The sequence below is a fragment of the Falco peregrinus genome, chromosome 9 (assembly GCF_023634155.1).
Source record: "Falco peregrinus isolate bFalPer1 chromosome 9, bFalPer1.pri, whole genome shotgun sequence".
NCBI lineage: Eukaryota > Metazoa > Chordata > Aves > Falconiformes > Falconidae > Falco > Falco peregrinus.
This window is the reverse complement of record NC_073729.1, coordinates 31,423,387-31,441,578: the sequence shown is the minus strand read 5'-3', so window position 1 is coordinate 31,441,578 and position 18,192 is coordinate 31,423,387. Positions and strand designations below refer to the sequence as shown.

Here is an 18,192-nt window from a genome sequence, read left to right as displayed (position 1 = left end):
CTTCTGCCCCCCGTCCCCGGAGGGTAGCAGCGGCCTGGCCGCGCCCCAGGGCCGGGCTACAGCCCCCGCCGCGGGGGTCCCAGCGGGCAGGGACCCCCCGCAGCCAGGCAGAGAGCAGCTGGGCAGGGACCCCCCCAGGCAAACAGCTGATCTGCCTTCCAGTGACCCCCCGCCCCCCACGGGAGCGAGCTCCCAGCCCAGCCCGGTGCCGCACGGGATTACCGACCGCGGAGCCAGGCACGGTAACCCCGACCCTGCCTCATCCTCCGCTTCAGGGGGGCTCCAAACCCCAGCAGAAACGAGCTCTGTTAAAATGAGTTCGGGGCCCCCCTGCCCTGGGGTGGCTGCCGGGGCCACGGCAGCTCCAGGCTGATCAGTCCCCCAGGAGAAGTTTCCAGCCACAGAAGCAGCTCTGAATTATGAATGAATTTGCTTTGTCAGAGGCAGGGCTCTGCTCAGGGGTTAGGTCTCAGCCGTATGCTGGGGACACTTATCGGTAACAAAGCCCCCGGCACACACGTACCCCGTGATGGATCCCGGGCCATTGCCTCAATAACACGATTAGCTGCCATAATGCAATCAAAGCGGGGAGCGGTGCTGGGATGAAATGTAATCAGAGGGGAGTGGTGCTGGGATGTGTGGGGAGGCAGTGTGCCCGGCGGTGATTCCTGGGCAGCACAGCTGGCTGCATCGGCATCGCCCCCCAGCCTGGTCCCCAGCCTGTCTCATGGGCCAACGCAAATTGCAGCAATGTGGCCGCAGGGACTGTGCTGGGGCCACCAGTGTTAGTCCTGGGGAGGCACTGCCCGTGCCCGACCCCGCCGGGGGCAGAGCAGGGGAGGCAGGGCCCGCCTGGTCCTGTACCTTGGCTCTGCAGCGAGGCACGCACTGCGAGGTGACTCGCAGTTTTATGGCCGGGGAAGCATTCCTGTCCGCTGGGAACCCACCACCAGTGAGCAGGAGGTCCTGGGGATGCAGGTGGCTGTGCAAGGGAGTCCCAAACATGCCACCTCATCTGTGGCCTTCAGAAAGTGCCCTGCCGCCCACCGTCCCCTGCTCAAGATGGCACTTAAGGAGCCAGTTTCTCACCTGGATGTCCAGGCATCCCATAGCTCCCCTTGGCTGACCAGCTCTGCCTGTTCCCCCCAGCCACCCACCCACTCATCCTGCACCTGCGCCAGCACAACGGGGGTAAAGGACCAGCCTGAGTCCCCGCTGCTCACAGGGGAGTGTTCGCTCTAGCATCACCCGGGTGATGCTGGATGAGTTTTTGGTTTTCGCCCTTTTTGCTGTTTCCTTATCCAAAAGCAATGCGGTGGGCACGCAGCACCATCAGCCGTGCTGGAGAGCCTGGGAGCTGTGACGTGGGCCGGTGCCTGTGGCTCTGCTCCTCGCGCCCCAGGCTGCCCGGATAAACCTCACGGAGCTCCGGCCTGACCCCCCACAGCAGGGCAGTGCCTGGGGCTGGGGGGTCTCCTCCCCCCTGGGGGAGCACAGGGGGCTGGCACAGACCAGGGGGTGCCCGAAATCCCTGGAGGGATGTCACCGAGGCTCCTTGCTCCGGTGGGTGCTGCTGGGGCAGAGCAGGGTGCTGGCTGGGTACCACCAGGGTGGCCAGCTGGCAAAGGGGGCACCCGGGGCGGTGGGAGACGGGATGCAAAGGGTGGGCATGGCACAGCGGACACTGCTGTGGGGCTGAGCTATCGGTACCGTCTGCGGGGGAGGAGAGGGAGCTGCCGGCAGTCCTTGGCTGCATAAGTGGGAGAGTCTTTCAGAGAAAAGAGGTATTTTAGGAAGTCCTCCCCAGCAGGCTTTACTAAGGGCAGCTGCCTGAGAGCCTCCATGACCCCACCACTCCTGCTCGCTTGCCCCCTCACCTCATGATTACCAAGAACCCTTCTTAAATAACAGTCAATATTGTCACACTGCTCGCCCAAGAGAACAAATATCTGGGGACACCTTGCCCTTCCCGTGGGGAGCACGCCTGCAGCAGCAAACCCCCAGGCTCGGGGGGTCAGCAGGAGCCCCCGGCTGTGCCTTTGAGAGGCCAACCCAAGAGCCACTGTACATCAGCACAACACTCCCGGGAGGAAATTAGTAACCCTAAAGGGGAACAAAATTCCTGCAACTAGAAACTTTTAACCTAAAAAAATGACTTCCCAGCACTGGAGGAGCCTCTGAAGCCATACTGAGGTTTCACCAGGGGTATCACCACGTGCAGCCGCCTAATCCCAGGAGATGCACTGATGGCATGTGCCAGCAGCAGGGCTGTGCCACCGGCCACTGGGCAGACAGCCTGGCCCCGTCCTGCCAGGGTAGATGCTGTTACCCTGGAAAAGGTTACACTGATGAATCTTTGGGGGGGAAAACGTTTTCTGTGGTATTTACCAGATGTTCAGAAAAAGCCTGATTTCTAGAGCAGGTGCTCTATAGTGGAAGGAGTAGCACTAGCCTCACACTTCCAACTTGAGCTCATTGCAGCGCAGGGACCAGTGCCTCTGCCTCTCCCAAGCCATTGTGGGTGCCCACGCTCACACCCCCCAGCCCGGTGAGGCTGAACAGTGCCATAAAAATACTCGTGAACAGGACAAAAACTCCTGCCCCAAGCTCCTGCCCAGCCTTTCCACCAGCTCCTGAGCCGGGCATCCTCTGGGCATCCTGGTGGGGCTGCTCCAGATGGGCAGGGATGCCCTGCAGCTGCATGCCCCAGCACGCGTGGCCCCCGCTGCCAGCCCGGGCCAACCCAAGCAGGTCTATTGTGCCACACAGAGATGAAGAGGGGAAGAAGTGTGAGAAAACACCCTGCTTTGGCAGTTAGGGTTCTTTTTGATGCACTCTGCAGAGAAGCTTGAGGGTTTTCCAGCCTGAGCAGCGGGCGCTCTCCCGCACAGGCATGGGCTGCTCCAGAGGAAAGCCTCGGCTCTGTGGCTGCTGGTCTGCAGCGGTGGCCATGCCAGAAACGTGCTGCCATGCCAGTCCCTCGCAGGGCTCCTCTCTTTAGCACCCTCCCAGCACAGCCCGTGCAAAAGGGGGTTTGCTCCAGCTCCTGTTTTTGCAGCTGGCCCCAGTGAAGGGGTCCCACGCACACACATGGGATGCAGGCTGGAGGCTTTGCTACCCATCTCATTTTTCCTGTATAGGAGCAACCCCAATATTTTGCATGTGCATCCATCTCCCCCAGCCGCTGCAGGGACAACACAGGCAACGAACCCCTCGGGGCAGCCAGGGTACCCACAGAGGACCCCCCACAAAGTGAGGTCAGACTCCCACCAGCAAGACAAGCTCCCACCCTCGCTCCTGCAAGTGTAGGGGGAGGCAAGGCTGCCATTCCCAGGCGGGTGGCAGTGGCTGGAAGGAGCCTGTCACCCCGCAGGCTCCAGCCAAGCGCCGTGGGTGGGAGGAAGCTTCCCAGAAGACAGAGAGCTAAATAAAGGCAAGGCCTGGAACAACCCAGGGCTGCCAGCTATTTATTCTAGCATGCCTGTACACTGCAGAGCAGGAGAAAGATATTTTAAAGCTGCTCTAAGGACGCTTGTCTATCTGCCTGGGTTTGTTGATCAAAAAATCTAATCACCAGCCCTCCCCACCAACAGCTCCAAGCCCTGCACCACCTACAGCCATGTACCTTCCCAAATGCACCCTCTCTACAGCAGCCAGCCCCTCCATCAGTACTACACTGAAGCAGATGCTTGGAGAAAAGGCTGTAGCATGTACAGTGTGGTACGAGCTTGGGGAGCATCCCCATCCTGCACTCAGTTTACTTCTGTCCAGTCCTAATGACAGATTTCTAACCATAAAAATTCTAACCATTTTTAGCATCCAGGACTTACCCTTCTCCACTCAAACTGCCATAAGCACTTACCACTCTGGGCTTACAGATCTCACCTCCTTCAAACAAAAAGCACACCCCAACTCCCTATAAAAAAAAGCAATGACTGCAAACTTTGTTCTTGAATATGTATTTTTTACTGAAAAAATCATTCATAAATTAACAAATACAAAAATGTACAAACACATGGGTAAATAAATGTAATGACACAAAGGATTGCTTTGCTGAGAAGTGTGTGTGTGTTTTAAAACACTAGTCTTCAGTGCAAAAACGTCCCCCTGGCACCTCTTAAAAACGTAACAGTAAGCTCAAAAGCCATGATGATGGAAACTACTTTAGAGTTTAAAGCCACTTCTGATGGTGAGCGACCCGAAGTGCGTGGCTGTTGCTCAGACGGTACCTCCCTTAGAGAAGCAGAGCTTTATAGATAATTAACTGTCAATAAATAGTTTTTCAAATAAAATCCACATGGCTCATTTAAAAAAAAAAATTAAAAAAAAAAGATGTCAGCATTGAACAGGACCTGCCCTCCAGCAGGGCTGACCAACGGTGTTGACATGGAAGGGGTGAGTGGCCTTGTTGAATCTCAGCTGCCAGAATATGTACAAGTTCTCCTTAATATGAGAATTTTTACACCATAACAGCACATGCGCTTGACAGTATGTTTTTAACAGTTACATTTACTATACAGGATTTGACATAGCTGATAAGATTAACAGTGCACATTTTCAGATATTCCACATCTTAAAAAGGGGGGAAGGGGGTGGAGAAAAATCAACGTGATTAGAACAAAGGAACTATGAAGAAGGATGCTGCTGGGGCAGGGGGTGGACCCTTTTGTGCCAACCATAGAGTGCATTTCTGAGCAGAGGTAACGGCTTTTTGTTCAACACAAGGTGCGATGGGTCTCAGGTACACATCAAAGGCTGAGGATCCCGACTAAGGTAGTTTAACACCTACTCACACACACATGCATGATTCCTGGGGTAGTGGACTTGGACTAGTTGAAATACATTCCTTGTTTGAAGCACCATTAAACAAAGATTTCTAGCAAGGTCTCAAGATGAAAGAAAAGCGGGGTAGGGCAACACGGGTTCAGCATCTGAAAAGGGTCCACGTGAATTAGACATCGAGATTCAGAAGCAAAAGTCTTTATTGCTATATGCGCCATAAAAAGCAAGTCCTCACCTCTGCCTATAAATAGCCAGGTTGAATCCCCTTGGGAAGTGAGCTTAAAGCACATGTAAGTTCAAAGACTTTAAAACCTAAGTTACAAACTTATCAGCGCTTTTCAAGGGCAGGCTTGCTGTCCTCTCATACGGGCCGATAAGATCTACACAAGAACTCGTGTTTTCTAAACTAACATTTTCTGGACACAGGTTAGGAATGCCCTGGGCAGTCACACCCACAACAGATGCATATGGGGATCATACGTCCACAGAACCAAGAAAACAATGTAAACCATGAGGAGATAAGGAAATTGAAGGCAAACAATGCAATAAAGAGAAAGTTAAAGTACATTGGAGGTTACGTACACACCATTGTTACGTAGAAATACAAATTAAAAAGCAACCCCCAATATATTTACTTTTAAGTCAGAGGTCCAGTAGAAGTGACGGTGTCAGTGCTGTGTAAAGGACCGGACCGAGGGGCAGCGGTGGGGAGAGCCCGGAGCCCAGCCTGCCCACCGCGGCTGCGGGGAAGGAGGGGGCGGCCCACGGGAGAAGGGAGCAGGCACTCCAGTTTGGGTGGCTGGATGGGGTGTCGGACCAAGCTCTCTGGTTCCTGGTCCTCATGTTTTCATGAGCTTGATACGTGCGTCCTTCATTTCTCTTGCTAACCTCCAACAACCTACCCCACCAGCTGCGCCTGCGCAAGGGCCACCAGGTGCCGACGGTGATAACCACAGGCACTGCCTGGCTCTGACAGCACCAGTGTGCTGCTGGATTTACACAGGAACAACCTCCCAAACTGTACCGTCACGTTACGGGAGTGATGGCAGGGTGCTGCTGGTGCGGGGAGGGCTCCGTGGGGGGTCAGCCGCCCCATTCCGAGGATGGCGCCCAGGGGCTGCGCTTCCCGCAGCAGCGGGGATGTGAGCTCTTGAGCAACCTGCCATGCTCATGCTTACCACCACTGGGATAGAGAGCAACAGGCAAAGGATTTTATTCCATATGGCTTCTGGATTCATTTGCACATCGTGTTGCAAGAGTGACAGAAAGGGGAGTTTTGTCATAAATATTCCCATCTCCTCACTCTCCCTGGAAAAAGCCACCCCTGTGGTTTCTGGAATGAGCAATGACATGGCTGTATTTCATCCGCTACACTGGCAAGTTTAGGGCCCTGTCCCACAAACATTTCTGCATATGCACAGCTTAAATCATGCAAGCAGTCTCACTGGCTTAAAAGGGAACACCTTGCACAAGTACAGTGATGCACACACAAGTGTTTACAGAATTCAGGACTAAAATGAGTGACTGTATGTAAACCTCTAGCTTGGATTTGAGCCATAGGAGGAAAAAAGGGGCAATTTACACAGCATATTTACACTTACACTTCTTTAAGAAGCGATTCTGTTGTATATACTTCAAGCAGGTCATTTAAAAAACTGCACAGACATAGAAGAACGGTATTAGAAGTCGCTTGATCTCCCACCAGGGCAGTTACCGACTGAATCACTCCCGACGTTCGCCATCGAGAAGCCAGAGTCCCTCAGCTGAGCTGCTTCCTGGAGGAGAAAGCACGTCCAAGGCGAGTCCCAGTGCCGAAGATTGCTGGAGGAGGAATGTGGAGTCGAGAGCAGCAGGTCAAACAGTTGTCCTGAAACCCAGAAAGCAAGTGGCAGAAAAAAGAAAGAGACTGCTGAGCTCGCTGCACAAGTATCGGGCTGGATTGGTACAGCTAGGGCAATTTGTGCGTGCACTTTCAGCCTTATTCTCCAAAATACTGTGATCCTTCATTAGACAAAGTGTTGCTTGTCCTTGATAACCCTTGGAAAAGAAAGTCTAGTGTGGTGCTTTCTTGGTGAAGGGCAGAGCAAAGTTATTTTCTCCTCTTAATATTCAGGCACCAGAGCCAGCTCCGGTGTCAGGTTAACAGTGATGTTCTTATACAAGGCGTCATACGTGACGTTTGGAAAGTAGTTCAAGTTATTGAGGCCGTCCAGGGCTTGCCTTTCTCTTGACTTCCTCAGCAAGGCATACCTGTGGAATGAGAACCAGAGGCTAGAGTCACTTCCCTGTATCCCACAGAGCCCTGCAAAGTTCTCCCAGCGCTACTAAAACACCCTTAAAACAGCCAGTCCCAGCAGCAGGTACAACCCAACACACTTCTGAGCCCTTAATAAAGGGAACAATCACACTTTCTATACTGGTAAATACCACAAACTTTGAAAATTACAGTCCATCACTGGATGAAGAGTAAAATGCTCCCTGTGCCACCAGCAAGCACTCAGCTGTCAGAACAGCCTGTCACTCCTGCCCAGAGCCTGGGGGTCCCATTCCCAGGAGGTGGATGAGCATGGGGGCCTCCTGCCAAGCCCTCACCAGACAAAGCATTCCAGAGAAAACCAGTAATGGGTGATGTGGTCCTGTCCATTTTTGACAACCTAGGCCACAAACAAGAGCAGAACTGAATTGTTTTAGTCTAAGGGATGGGGGACAAGGAAGTAAAACTAGAAAAATGATGGTTTGGGGAAGGAAACTGCAGCTGGTGCATAAGAACTACCCACCTCAACCATATTTAGGGGCAAGATGATGAGATGTACAGGCTGAGGGCGAGAGGGGCAAAAAACAAAATAAGCAGAAACATTTCATCAGGACATGACACTGACTTTCTGCACCACAGTGCTGGGGGCCTGGCAGCACCAGGACGAGTGGGAGCTGGGCTGAGACCTGGGGACAGAAAAAGCACCAGGGAAGGGATGTGCCAGGAGGAAGAGGAAGATGCTGGGTGAGAGCAAAGAGGGAAGTGCTAAAGCTCGTTTCAAAGTCACAGCATCAGGACATGGGCAGGACACTTAAGTGTCTTGATGAACACTTTCCTTCTCCACAGCGAGAAGTGTTGGGTCCCCCTGCTCAGGTGGGAGAAGCAGCAGGGCTTTCAGATGGCAGCAGTTAGTACTTGCCTGTGGGTGAGTACAGAGGAGAAGGAAATTGAGGTTTCCGTGCAGGACACAAGAGGGTATCTATTGCTAAGCCTTGCCTAGGCTGGGCGTCGAGCTCCAGATGCAGCAGCAGAGGCAGGAGCACTAGCAGCACCGGTGCCAGCCTCACCAGGGCCACCACTGCCTTACCCACCACCACCCTTCACCACAGATCCCCCTCCCACAGCTCCTGCTGACATTGAACTCGGGCTCCTGGCTGGCTGGGGCCAACAGGAGACCAGGGAAGCATCAGGAACAAGAGCTCAATCCCACTGCACTGCCAGCCTTCCATGCCTCAAGGGTTTGACTAAATACGGCTTTAAGCCAAACCAACTTCTCTTTTTCAAGAGTGGAACAAGGTAAGTATCTCTTAGTGGCTGCGTTCTGCCTAAAAGAGAAATGGAAACTAGGGCTGAAGATGACAACCTCAAATGGAAACTCCCCCAAAAAAATGAGTCTTCTGTAAAGAGACCCAGATAGCTGACATAGTGTCTGCAACATAAAAACCCTCCTTGCTGCCTCTTCTGCAGCAGCAGCCAGGAGCCCCTGCACAGAACAGAGCTTGCATGGTCCAGCAGCTCATCACTTGTAAGTGTTAATTCCTGCAGTTGTTTGTGAAAAAGGTATTTCTCTCATTTTTGTTGCACAGTTTTCAGAAGACTCGAGTTCCACCCAGGTCCCTAGGCAAACGCAGTCATTCAACCAGTTCTTGTACCTTCTGAAACAACCCTGGCTCCTGGACAAAGGGGTCGGAGATGTCCTGGAAAGCGCCAAGATTTCAGCTTTTTGAGAAAAAAAGACAAAACGTTCACGTAGTACGCGGGCTCCTTAGATGCAGGGGACAGTCAGTGCCCCTGATGGATGTCCGAAGTCTCGCAAGAGAGCAAACCCTGAGTTCAGGGGCTCTGTACACTCAGCCCAGTTTGGGGCCAAGAGGCAGGAACAGAAGAATGGGAAGGAGCAAGCTGCTCCGTCTCAGCACTGCAGTGGAAGTGTGCTGGAGCTGCTGCCATCTCCCTGTCTTCACACACCATCACGGGATGAAATCGGTGTCAGTGCTACCCTGAACACCATCCACTGCTGAAGAACTCCACCGCAGGAGGACATCGCTGCTGTGACAGCAACTGCCTTTGCGGCACAAAGCCAGGGTGTTGCTACTGGACCTTGTCAGTGTTCTCAGGGACACCCGATGCTTTAGCAGCCACATACAGAGAGAGCCCCTGCTCTCTGCCTTCTGCAGGATGACCAGTTCCTCCTTCAACACTTGGGTCAGGCTCTCCTAGGAACACGTAAGCTTCTCTGACTTCTGGCATTAGCCACCCCTTTGGGAACATCCCGCTGGAGATACAGGACAGGCCCACAGCATGCCATGCTGACAACTCCCTCTTCTGGATGGCACCCAAGCAGCTAAAGCCACAAAGTGAGGACCCCTTGTTGCAGGGATGCGGGATATAAAACACAGGGATGAAGGAATCCCGACAGTGCTCTACCTCCATCTCTCCACAGTTGGTTTCCTTCAGGAGTTGAGGCTGTTACTGCCCCCAAACAGCTGCAGGGAGCCTTGTACTTGGTAGACTCTTTGTGAAGGGCTTTGGAATTCTTAAAAAACCCCCACAAGATATTAAAATTAAACTACTTGCCTTCCCAGGAACTGGACTTCTCCCCGATGATGGTGAGGAATTGATTTGTATTTCCCTGTGTCTCCTTCTGGTCGAGTCACTGAGTAACCTGCATACTGCACCCTGCATTAGAAAGGGGAGAAATAAAGTAAAAATCCATCGTTGCATTTGCTGTGCTGTCAGCACTTGCCAGGGCTGCACAGTCAGCACGCTTGCGGCTCCGACAGCAGCTCTGCCTTTCCACCCAGCAGACAAGCCACACAAACCTCCTCACTCCAGCCCAGGCTCCAGGCAAGCCACACGACACTCGGCACCTCAAGGCTTCAGCTCAGCCGAGATCAGTTTGAGCTCAGCAGCGTGAGATAACCGCACACAGGGCCAACAACTCCCCCAGCCAGCACTACTCTGAGTTTCCCATCTAGTGCCTGCACGGGCTGGAGCAGCCCCTGTTCCCACCAAGCCACCGCAGCCAGGCTGGCTGGTCCCTAGCCACGGTGAAGCAGGCGCAGCAAGCCCAGCGCCGACTGCCGCGGTGACAACGCTTCGTGCCGCAGCATGTGCAAAGCCCGGCACGCAGAACCACCACCAGCAGTGAGCCCAGGGGCGCCAGCTGAGTCAAGCCCATACCTGTTCCAGAGGTCGTCGTCTTCGCCGCCCCAGCCCCAGAAGGCGTTAGCGAAACCATTGATCTTCTGAAACTGCTCGACAGTCAGGCCGCTCACCCCACCGAAGAACTCCTTGTAAGGGAGCCTAAGCGGGAGAGAAGGGGTTAGGGCAGAGCCCACCAGCACTGCAGCTCTCCTGCCTGCAACGGGGAAAGCCCGAGCTGGGAGGATGCCTTCTTCTATTCCCCTCCCATGTTCACTTTGCACAAAGCCTGAGAAGCAAACTGAAATTCATCTTCCTCCTTTTTAAAAAAAAAAAAAAAATACATCTGACACTGGCTCCTTAGCTACTATGGTAGTGGGGAGGAAGAACAGTGCTTACAGATACATGTACTTATCCAGCTTGGCTGCAAAGTGCCTCGGCATCTGTCCACACCCATAATAGTTACGGTCATTTTCTGGTATGTGGTCCACATCATGGAAGATGAGACAGTCCCAGTCCAAGTCCTTCATTGCTTCCCGAAAGCCAACATTGAAGAGCATGGCACGGTTAAAGGGGTGGTTTCCAGCCTAGGAGGGAGAAAGTTCCTTCTCAAGGGGAGTCCCGCGCAGTTCATGTCCGCGTGTACTTTCTCTGTCTTGTCTAGAAAACTGGAGGGCAACCAGCTCCCACCAAGGTGCCGCAAAAGGAAACGATGTATTGGGACAGACTGGTGAGATCAACCAAGACTTAAATATTCACTTTACTGTGCAGGAGCAAAAATAAAGATGCTAAAGTCTTATTTACTCAGACACTTGGAAAAAAAAAAACCCCACCCCACTACCCAGTTTTCATCAATTTTTTTAAGATAGAGCTAAATATGAAAGTACATTTACTGAGTGGATGAAGCCATGTGTATACCAAATGAGAATCTTAGGTTTAACATTTATAAAAGTCTTCTAGATACTGCCCAGACAAGAAATGTCTGACTCTGGTCAGGCCACCCTGTGCCTAGGGGATGCTCCCCAGAACAGATGTACAAACCCACAAAAATAACGCAGCATTAGTTAAACTACAAATACTAGGTTCAAAGTTGTCTTTTTTTTTTTTTTTAGAAATACCTCCTCCAATACAGGACTTAAAAAAAACCAACCACACCACCCTGAATCTACTTCATTTTCAGATAAAACCAGTGATTTTTGGGCACCCCTCTTAGCTGTGCCACTTCTAGGCAGAATGGGACAACTTACACATTGCAACATGAACCCTAAACCTGCCACAGGTCAAATGATGTGATCTGGCAGGTAAGCTCCTTGGGACATGGCACAGAGCTACACTTGCAGCTTTAGCAGATGCATTTTTAGCGCAGCACATCCATGCCCCAGTGGCTGCTGCCCAGACCACCCCAGGGCTCACTCACTTGTTCCACAACGTAGAAGGCGAACTGTAAACGTTGTCGCTGCAGCATGGGAATAAGGTGTCTGAAGAGGACAGGAAGATGCTCGTATCGATTGCGGAATGGGATCAGGATTGCCACCTGATGGGGAGAGGACACAGCTCTTACTGTACTGCACCAGTGGCTCCTGCTGCTGACTGACCCCTGGGCTGGGGAGCGGGGCCGGCTGGTATGGTGTTGTCGGAGGAGCAGCACTAAACATGGTGTCTCAGCTCTCCCAAGCAGGGCTGAGCAGCCTGAAACCCATCCAACCCCCACAACATGGATTTGTTATTCACCTCTTGGGGAATTGTTGCTTTGGGGAAATTCCATGTGACCTTGACTGGGAGGGAGACCCGCTGCCCACCCCACTGCCTCTGCCCGGTGCCAGGCACAGCAGGAGCGGGGCCAGGTCCTGCTATCATGCTGGCCTAAAGCCACCGCCCGCTGGAAACAGGAGTCCCAGCACTGCCACCTTGCCTCTCTACATCAAATCCTACCCCGGACAGGCCAGCAGGGAAGCAGGCAGGCAAGCTTGCTGCCCGACCCCTCAGCAGTCCGTACAGAAATCCAGAGCTGACTCACGCAGCACTAAAGCAGCCTCTGAGCTCAGCATTTCTTCCTCAGGCACTGCAGCCCCACACTTCAGATCCTTATATTCATTACTCTGAAGCTGTAGCACATGAGAGACATTCCTGTCTTCCCAGCACCCCCCTGGGACCCTCCACCCCCCCCCCCCCCCGTGCTCAGCGGGGACACAGGGCTGCCCAGCACCCCAGTTACCTTCCAGCGAGGCAGGCAGTCGCTCGGCTTCCAGTGGCCTCCCAGCTTGATAGAAGGGTCTTTTGAGAAGAACTGGTGGATATCCTCCATCGTGATCTCGCTCATATTTACATCAATGAGGCCCTCTGCAGAGACAGCAGGGAGAAGCAGGAGGGGGTCAGGAACTGCTGTGGTCCTGAGGTGGCTCAGTGCCTGCTCAGGGCAGCACTTCGCTGCATCCCTGCCCTCTATCCCCGGCACTGAATGCAGGCAGCCTCTTCTTTTCCCCAAGCACCAACAAAAATGATTAGGAAATGCTGCTGGCACGACTTGTAACACCTCCATCTCCTTGGCAGCTGGGCTGTTTAGCCTTTGTGGCCGATGGATGCACTCCATTAGAGACCCACACTGGCCATGGCACCCCTCTACTCCTCCATACAGGTTTCCAGCAGATGCAACACCCCTCACCTCGGCAGAGAGCAGTCTCCCCCTTTCAGGAAAAATTTACCTGCAAAAGCCCAGTTTTCCACTGCAATATCACTTTGCTGGAAGCATTTCTCCTGGCTGTGGCTCCCTTCTGGGGGTCCACCACCAGCCTGTCTCCTGCACCAGCCCCTGCCCAGCTGTACCGGGCACAGCTCAGGCTGGGACCAGTAGCACTGCCACAGGGCAAAGGAGCCACCCCGCTGCCACTGCCCCTGGAAAAGAGCTGGCCGAGCCTTTTCACCAGCTCCCAGCACACAATCCCTCTTTTGTTTGCGTCTGCCAAGCAATGGGTTCCTGCTTCGGCGGGGAGACGTGCCTCCGACATAGCAGGGATTAATTTGTGTGAGTGGGTAAACAATGATTTCCCAGGAGGGGACCAGGCTCCAAACAGCGCTCCCATTCACCCCCAGGTACCCGGCAGGGAAAGGTGCAACGTTGGCGAGCCAGGGAACGCCACGATGTGCCCTCCAAAGCCACAGGGCTGTCAGGATGCTACTCACTCATAGAAGGGAGCCTCTCAGGGCAGGTGAGGTTGGGGAAGTAGGTAAAGTCTTCAGGAAGAAATGTTGTGGCTTGCAGAAAGGTGTCGTTGTGGTTCAGATCAAGAGGATAATCTGAGGAATGAGAAAAAAGAAAAAAAAAAAAGAGTGCACACTTGAGCTGCAGGTCTTCTTTATTTTCAGCCACCTCCCTGTGCCACTGTGAGCAGACTCCAAAGCCACCCATGGCTAAGGATGTCCCCAATGGCATGTGAGTGTCCCCCCACAACACCAGCTGTAGACTTGCAGCCCAGCTATGGGCTCATCCCCACCCTGGGGCTGGTGGCTGCAGAAGCCCCTGTGGCCTTACACAATGCCACACCAAAGAAACCTTCACATTTTCTGGCCAGAGGAAGAATTTTGAGTGTCACCTTTAGGTACCACAAACATCTCAAAGTGAAGGAGCACATGGCACTTGGAAGAAGGACCACGGCACAGCAGGAGGAGACTTGCCCCTCCAGCGGGTCCTTTCCCAACAGGCTCGGAGAGGGAAGTCCCCAGGCAGGTCCTGATGCCAGCAAGGACTGTCAGTGCAGCAGTCTGCGCAGGAAAATCCTGCCTTGCATCCTCCTCAAAGGATCAATAAAAATGATCACGTTACACCTGGCCTTTCCTCTGCTTTACACCGTGCAAAAGCAGAGGAGCCCCCGTGCCCCAACAGCTGCGGCAGTGCCCAGCACAGCACATTTTTCAAGCCCCCCCCAACCCCCTGCATCCTTGTACCTCCCAGGCAAACTCCCTCCAGCCTGCTACACCTGGAGATGTTTTAAGAAGGTTTTTACATAACCATGAACTTCTGCTTTCTACAGCAAAGTCACCAGCTTTGCATAAGGCTTCTTTAGCCAAGCATAACCTTCATTTTAGGCACTAGAAAAAGTTCCCTGTCTGTGGTAAAGCATCAGCTGTTACAGGAGGATGTACTTTCTCTGATCTGATGTTGGCCTTTTGGTCCCACAGCACCAACCTGACACCTCACAGCGGTCCTGGAAAGCAGCCATTTAGTGCTGAGCCACCCAGTCCCATCACAGGCAGCCCTCGGACCTACCAGGACAAGGTGGTCTCATCCTTTCTAGTTGCCTTCCCATGCAGAGGCATCTGCAGAAGCACGCCTTGGGGCTGACATTCACCATGCTGATTCAGAGCAAGAGCAGCCCTGGTTTCTCATGAGCACAGTACAAACCAGCTGGTGTTCAGGCACCCAGAGACAAAAAGGAGGTCTAGGATCCCTCCTGCCACCCCCCCCGAGAGCTGTCCAAGCAGCTCTGCTAAGCCTTGGACACAAGGGTTGGCAAGTGATCCATCAGCAAACTTGAAGTTACAGTAGGGAGCCAGATTTTTAAGTTATTTGACTGAACCCAGTGTGAGATTCACACATTTTTTTAAACCAGCAGCTATAACCTTTCAAATTAAGCATACATTTAGTATCAAGAACATACTGATAGCAAAAGGGCTTCACACATTTTATCCTGAGAGCAATTTAATAAACCTAGAATTACAGTGTAGTGAAGTAAATGAATCTGCTAAGATTAAGAGTTAAGAATGTAAGTCATATTTAAGGATAGGGACATTTAAGTAATTGCTTAAGCACAGTATATTCTCTGCAGCAGAAAGGCTGCATCTAATAACCACATTCATGATGTATCTGGGAAAAATAATCTAGTGACAAGTTAATCTTTTTAAAGCAAAGCAGGGAAGGTTGTCTTTACCTGCAAGGTCAAAATCTTTCATTTCAATTAACTGGGGCAAGTAATTGCTGGACTGATATTTCAGCTTGCTTTATTGTGCTAGTATCTACCATCACAACATGAATACTGTTTATCCACGCAAAGAAGTGGCACCCAAACTCTCTCAGACTCAAGATGGACTTGTAAACAGAACCTAAGAGCTTTCCAAGTATGATAGATACTGTTTTGAATGCTTTTAGACTCCTATCACCAAAGTACACTCTCAATATTTGGTCCAGCTGACGACACATGGTGAAGCTCAGCTCCCTTCTTTCGCATAAAGGGCCACCTTTTTTGCTTGCAGAAGCACAGAAGGGACCCTTTTTGACTTACCGAACAGGAAACCTATTATTGCATCTATTAGCAAATGCAGAAAAAGATAAATTACTTCCCCATTTTAACACAAGAGGAAAACAGCTAAGGGCAAAGAGTAAGTGCAGCTGGATGGGGACAAGCACACTGTGCTCGCAGCAGACCACTCTGTGCTTGGGCACCTCGTCATTCAGGGTGGGACATCGCATCTTTAAGGAATCTGCCCCAAAATTAAAGCCCCAGGAGGACACAAACATGAGGCAGCACTGCACAAAGAACTGCTCCCCCCTGCCCAGCCCCTTGCTGGAACACAAATGATGTGCGGGAGAGGTTGCAGCTCAGAAAGCATCGGCAGCTTCCTACCTCCCAGTGCTCCCATGCAGCTGGAGCAGGGACAACCAGAGAGGGGTCACAGGGTCTTCTACTGCCCAAACTGGTTTGTGACCTGTGGAGCTCACACCCAGAAGCAGCATCCCCGACCCTGCTCCACATGCCTCGCCCAGCAAAAGGGGAGGGAGTGCAGGGATGGGGAGGGGGCACAGGGAGAGATGTGACACCCACTGCTGCCTGCAGGGCAGGGTGGAGGCAGGAGAGCCTGGGGAGCTGCTGAGATGGCCAAGGCCTTTGCTGGGTCCATCCCCACCACCGCACCAGGTGGGCTCGCTCTCCTGGCCGTCACTGTCACACTGCCCGCAGCGGCGTGGGGAGGATGCGCTAACCAGGCAGTGCTGCCCACCCAGATCCCACCGAGGCACCCAAACCTAGAGTCAGGGAGGCAAGATACTGATCCCAGTGTTAACATAATTCTTGGGGCCACAGTGCCACGTGCCTTCCAGATGTCACCACCATCCGTCATGCATGTGCTCTGACCTGCCTGCCAGGGAAGGCCGCCCAAGAATGGTGCACAGCACTTGTGTATGTTAAACTCTCCTTGCAGCCGGAACTCTCAGGGCAGGAGGGGCATCTGCCCGTGCCTGCAGATCTGGGACAGATGTGAGGTCCAAGCAAGGACAGTTATTTCATTAATGGCACCACCAGTATTGCTGCGCTAATGTGGTAACCATCCCCCTGCCTGCTGCAGGCAGCAGGAGCACACAGCAGGCTTCTGCAGGGCTCTGAGCCCTGAGGGCCAGGACAGCAGCAGGGCTGAGGCTCTCATCACCACAAGCAGCAGTGGGAGCACCAAACCCTCCTCCCCTCAGGGGATCAGTCACTTCCTCACCCTGCGTCTGCTCTGCTCCATGTTTCCAGCCTCAAAAATAGCCCATGGTGGCAGCCCCGGCTGCCTTCGGAGGAGACCCAGCATGTCAATCCCTTGCACAAGTTCGTAATTCCACCACCACCACCACACCACCCCCCATCCCCAGCCAGAGTACAGCTAAACTGTCAGCCACCCCGCTCAGCTCCCCAGCAGGCTGACCAGCAAGGACACTGCTTATTTTCTTATTAACAAGAAATAGAATCTTGCCCCGTGAAACCCTGCCAGCCCCTGCCACTGAGCCCTCGCAGCAGAGGAGCTGAGCTCAGCTCCCTGGCACTGCTGCAGCCTGATGCCAGCCCCACCAGCATGGGGCACTGGTGACATGTCAGCAGGGGAGGTACCCGCTTGGTGTCACAGCAGCCCAAAGGCGATGATGCCTCACCCTGCCTTACACACAGCCAATGTGCATTTATGCTTCGCTGTACCAGATTTACACCAAAACTCATAACCCTGTTATCAGCTTTATATTACAGACGATGAGCAGCCTGGGAGTGGGAGCCTGCGACTCTGCTCGCTGCATTCTGCCCAAAGTTCAATATATTATTTGTGGCAGGTCTCCAGCCAAGTCATCTCTGCTCATCCTTGCATGGGAAGAGTGAAGCTTATGAGCACAGGCTCCTCCACGTGCACGGAGCCGGGGATCTGCATGCGCTTGTGCCTGGGAAGTTATTTTTTACATATGAAACCTGATCCTTGCACTGAATTCCCAATGTTTACCTTCAGACTGGTTGAAGCTAACAAGCTGAATTCCTGGAAAGCAAAGAGGTTCTCAGCTCCACATTCCATCATTTGAGACCTTTCAAGATTTTTCACCCGTTACACAAGTCAGAAGCATTTTTATGTTTTATAAAGAAATTAATATTTTTTATATATAGTGCATACATATGATATAAAGAATGAATATGTATATATATTTTATGTTACATAAAATATTCTTACATATAAAATAAAAAAAATAAACCAATTAAAGTTCCCACCCTGCATTTACCAGCATGCATTAATTCTTTCAAGCAGAGTTGACCTGAACCACTCTTATTTCCAATGGAAACAGAATCTTTGATCAAAATGACAATTACTCAAGAAGTACCTGAGTCATTCACACTGCTGTTCCTCTTGGCATAGGCACTGCGGACCACCTGCTCGTACACCTGAGCTCCTATTGTTCTCATGTTTTCACGAATCATGATGCCTTGGGCTTGCATCATGAAGAGGTAGGTGTTCACTGCAAGGAAGAAGAAAAAAAAAAAGGAATATTTCCACAAGCATCAGCTTTTATAGGAAAGAGAAATAGGAGTCTTTTGGAACCATTCCCAGCCTTCTGCTTGGTTTCAGCTCCCTCCTGCCAGGAGGATCCCCAGGTCGCACGTGCCTCGGTTGCCTGACGGGAGCTGGGAAGGGCACGGAGTCGGAAAGCAGAGGCGTAGGGCATGTCTGGAAACCCAGCTGGTTAATAAGGGGAACGTCCCCAGCTAGACCTGACAACACAAGCTGAATGC

General features: G+C 52.4%; 1 protein-coding gene across 2 annotated transcripts in view; it reads right to left on the bottom strand.

Annotated features, from left to right (window-relative positions):
* Positions 1 to 3,943: 3,943 nt before the first annotated feature.
* B4GALT5 (beta-1,4-galactosyltransferase 5) overlaps positions 3,944 to 18,192 on the bottom strand; it is a 40,250-nt gene continuing 26,001 nt past the window's right edge. For both annotated transcript variants that reach the window (XM_055814190.1, XM_055814191.1), the window contains exons 2-9: positions 17,784 to 17,918; positions 13,361 to 13,474; positions 12,396 to 12,520; positions 11,598 to 11,714; positions 10,580 to 10,767; positions 10,220 to 10,342; positions 9,614 to 9,715; positions 3,944 to 7,032 (exon numbers count right to left, since the gene is read on the bottom strand). In XM_055814190.1, the coding sequence (XP_055670165.1) occupies positions 6,885 to 7,032; positions 9,614 to 9,715; positions 10,220 to 10,342; positions 10,580 to 10,767; positions 11,598 to 11,714; positions 12,396 to 12,520; positions 13,361 to 13,474; positions 17,784 to 17,918 (1,052 nt within the window). In that variant the 3' untranslated portion in view covers positions 3,944 to 6,884. The remainder of the gene's footprint in view (positions 7,033 to 9,613; positions 9,716 to 10,219; positions 10,343 to 10,579; positions 10,768 to 11,597; positions 11,715 to 12,395; positions 12,521 to 13,360; positions 13,475 to 17,783; positions 17,919 to 18,192) is intronic.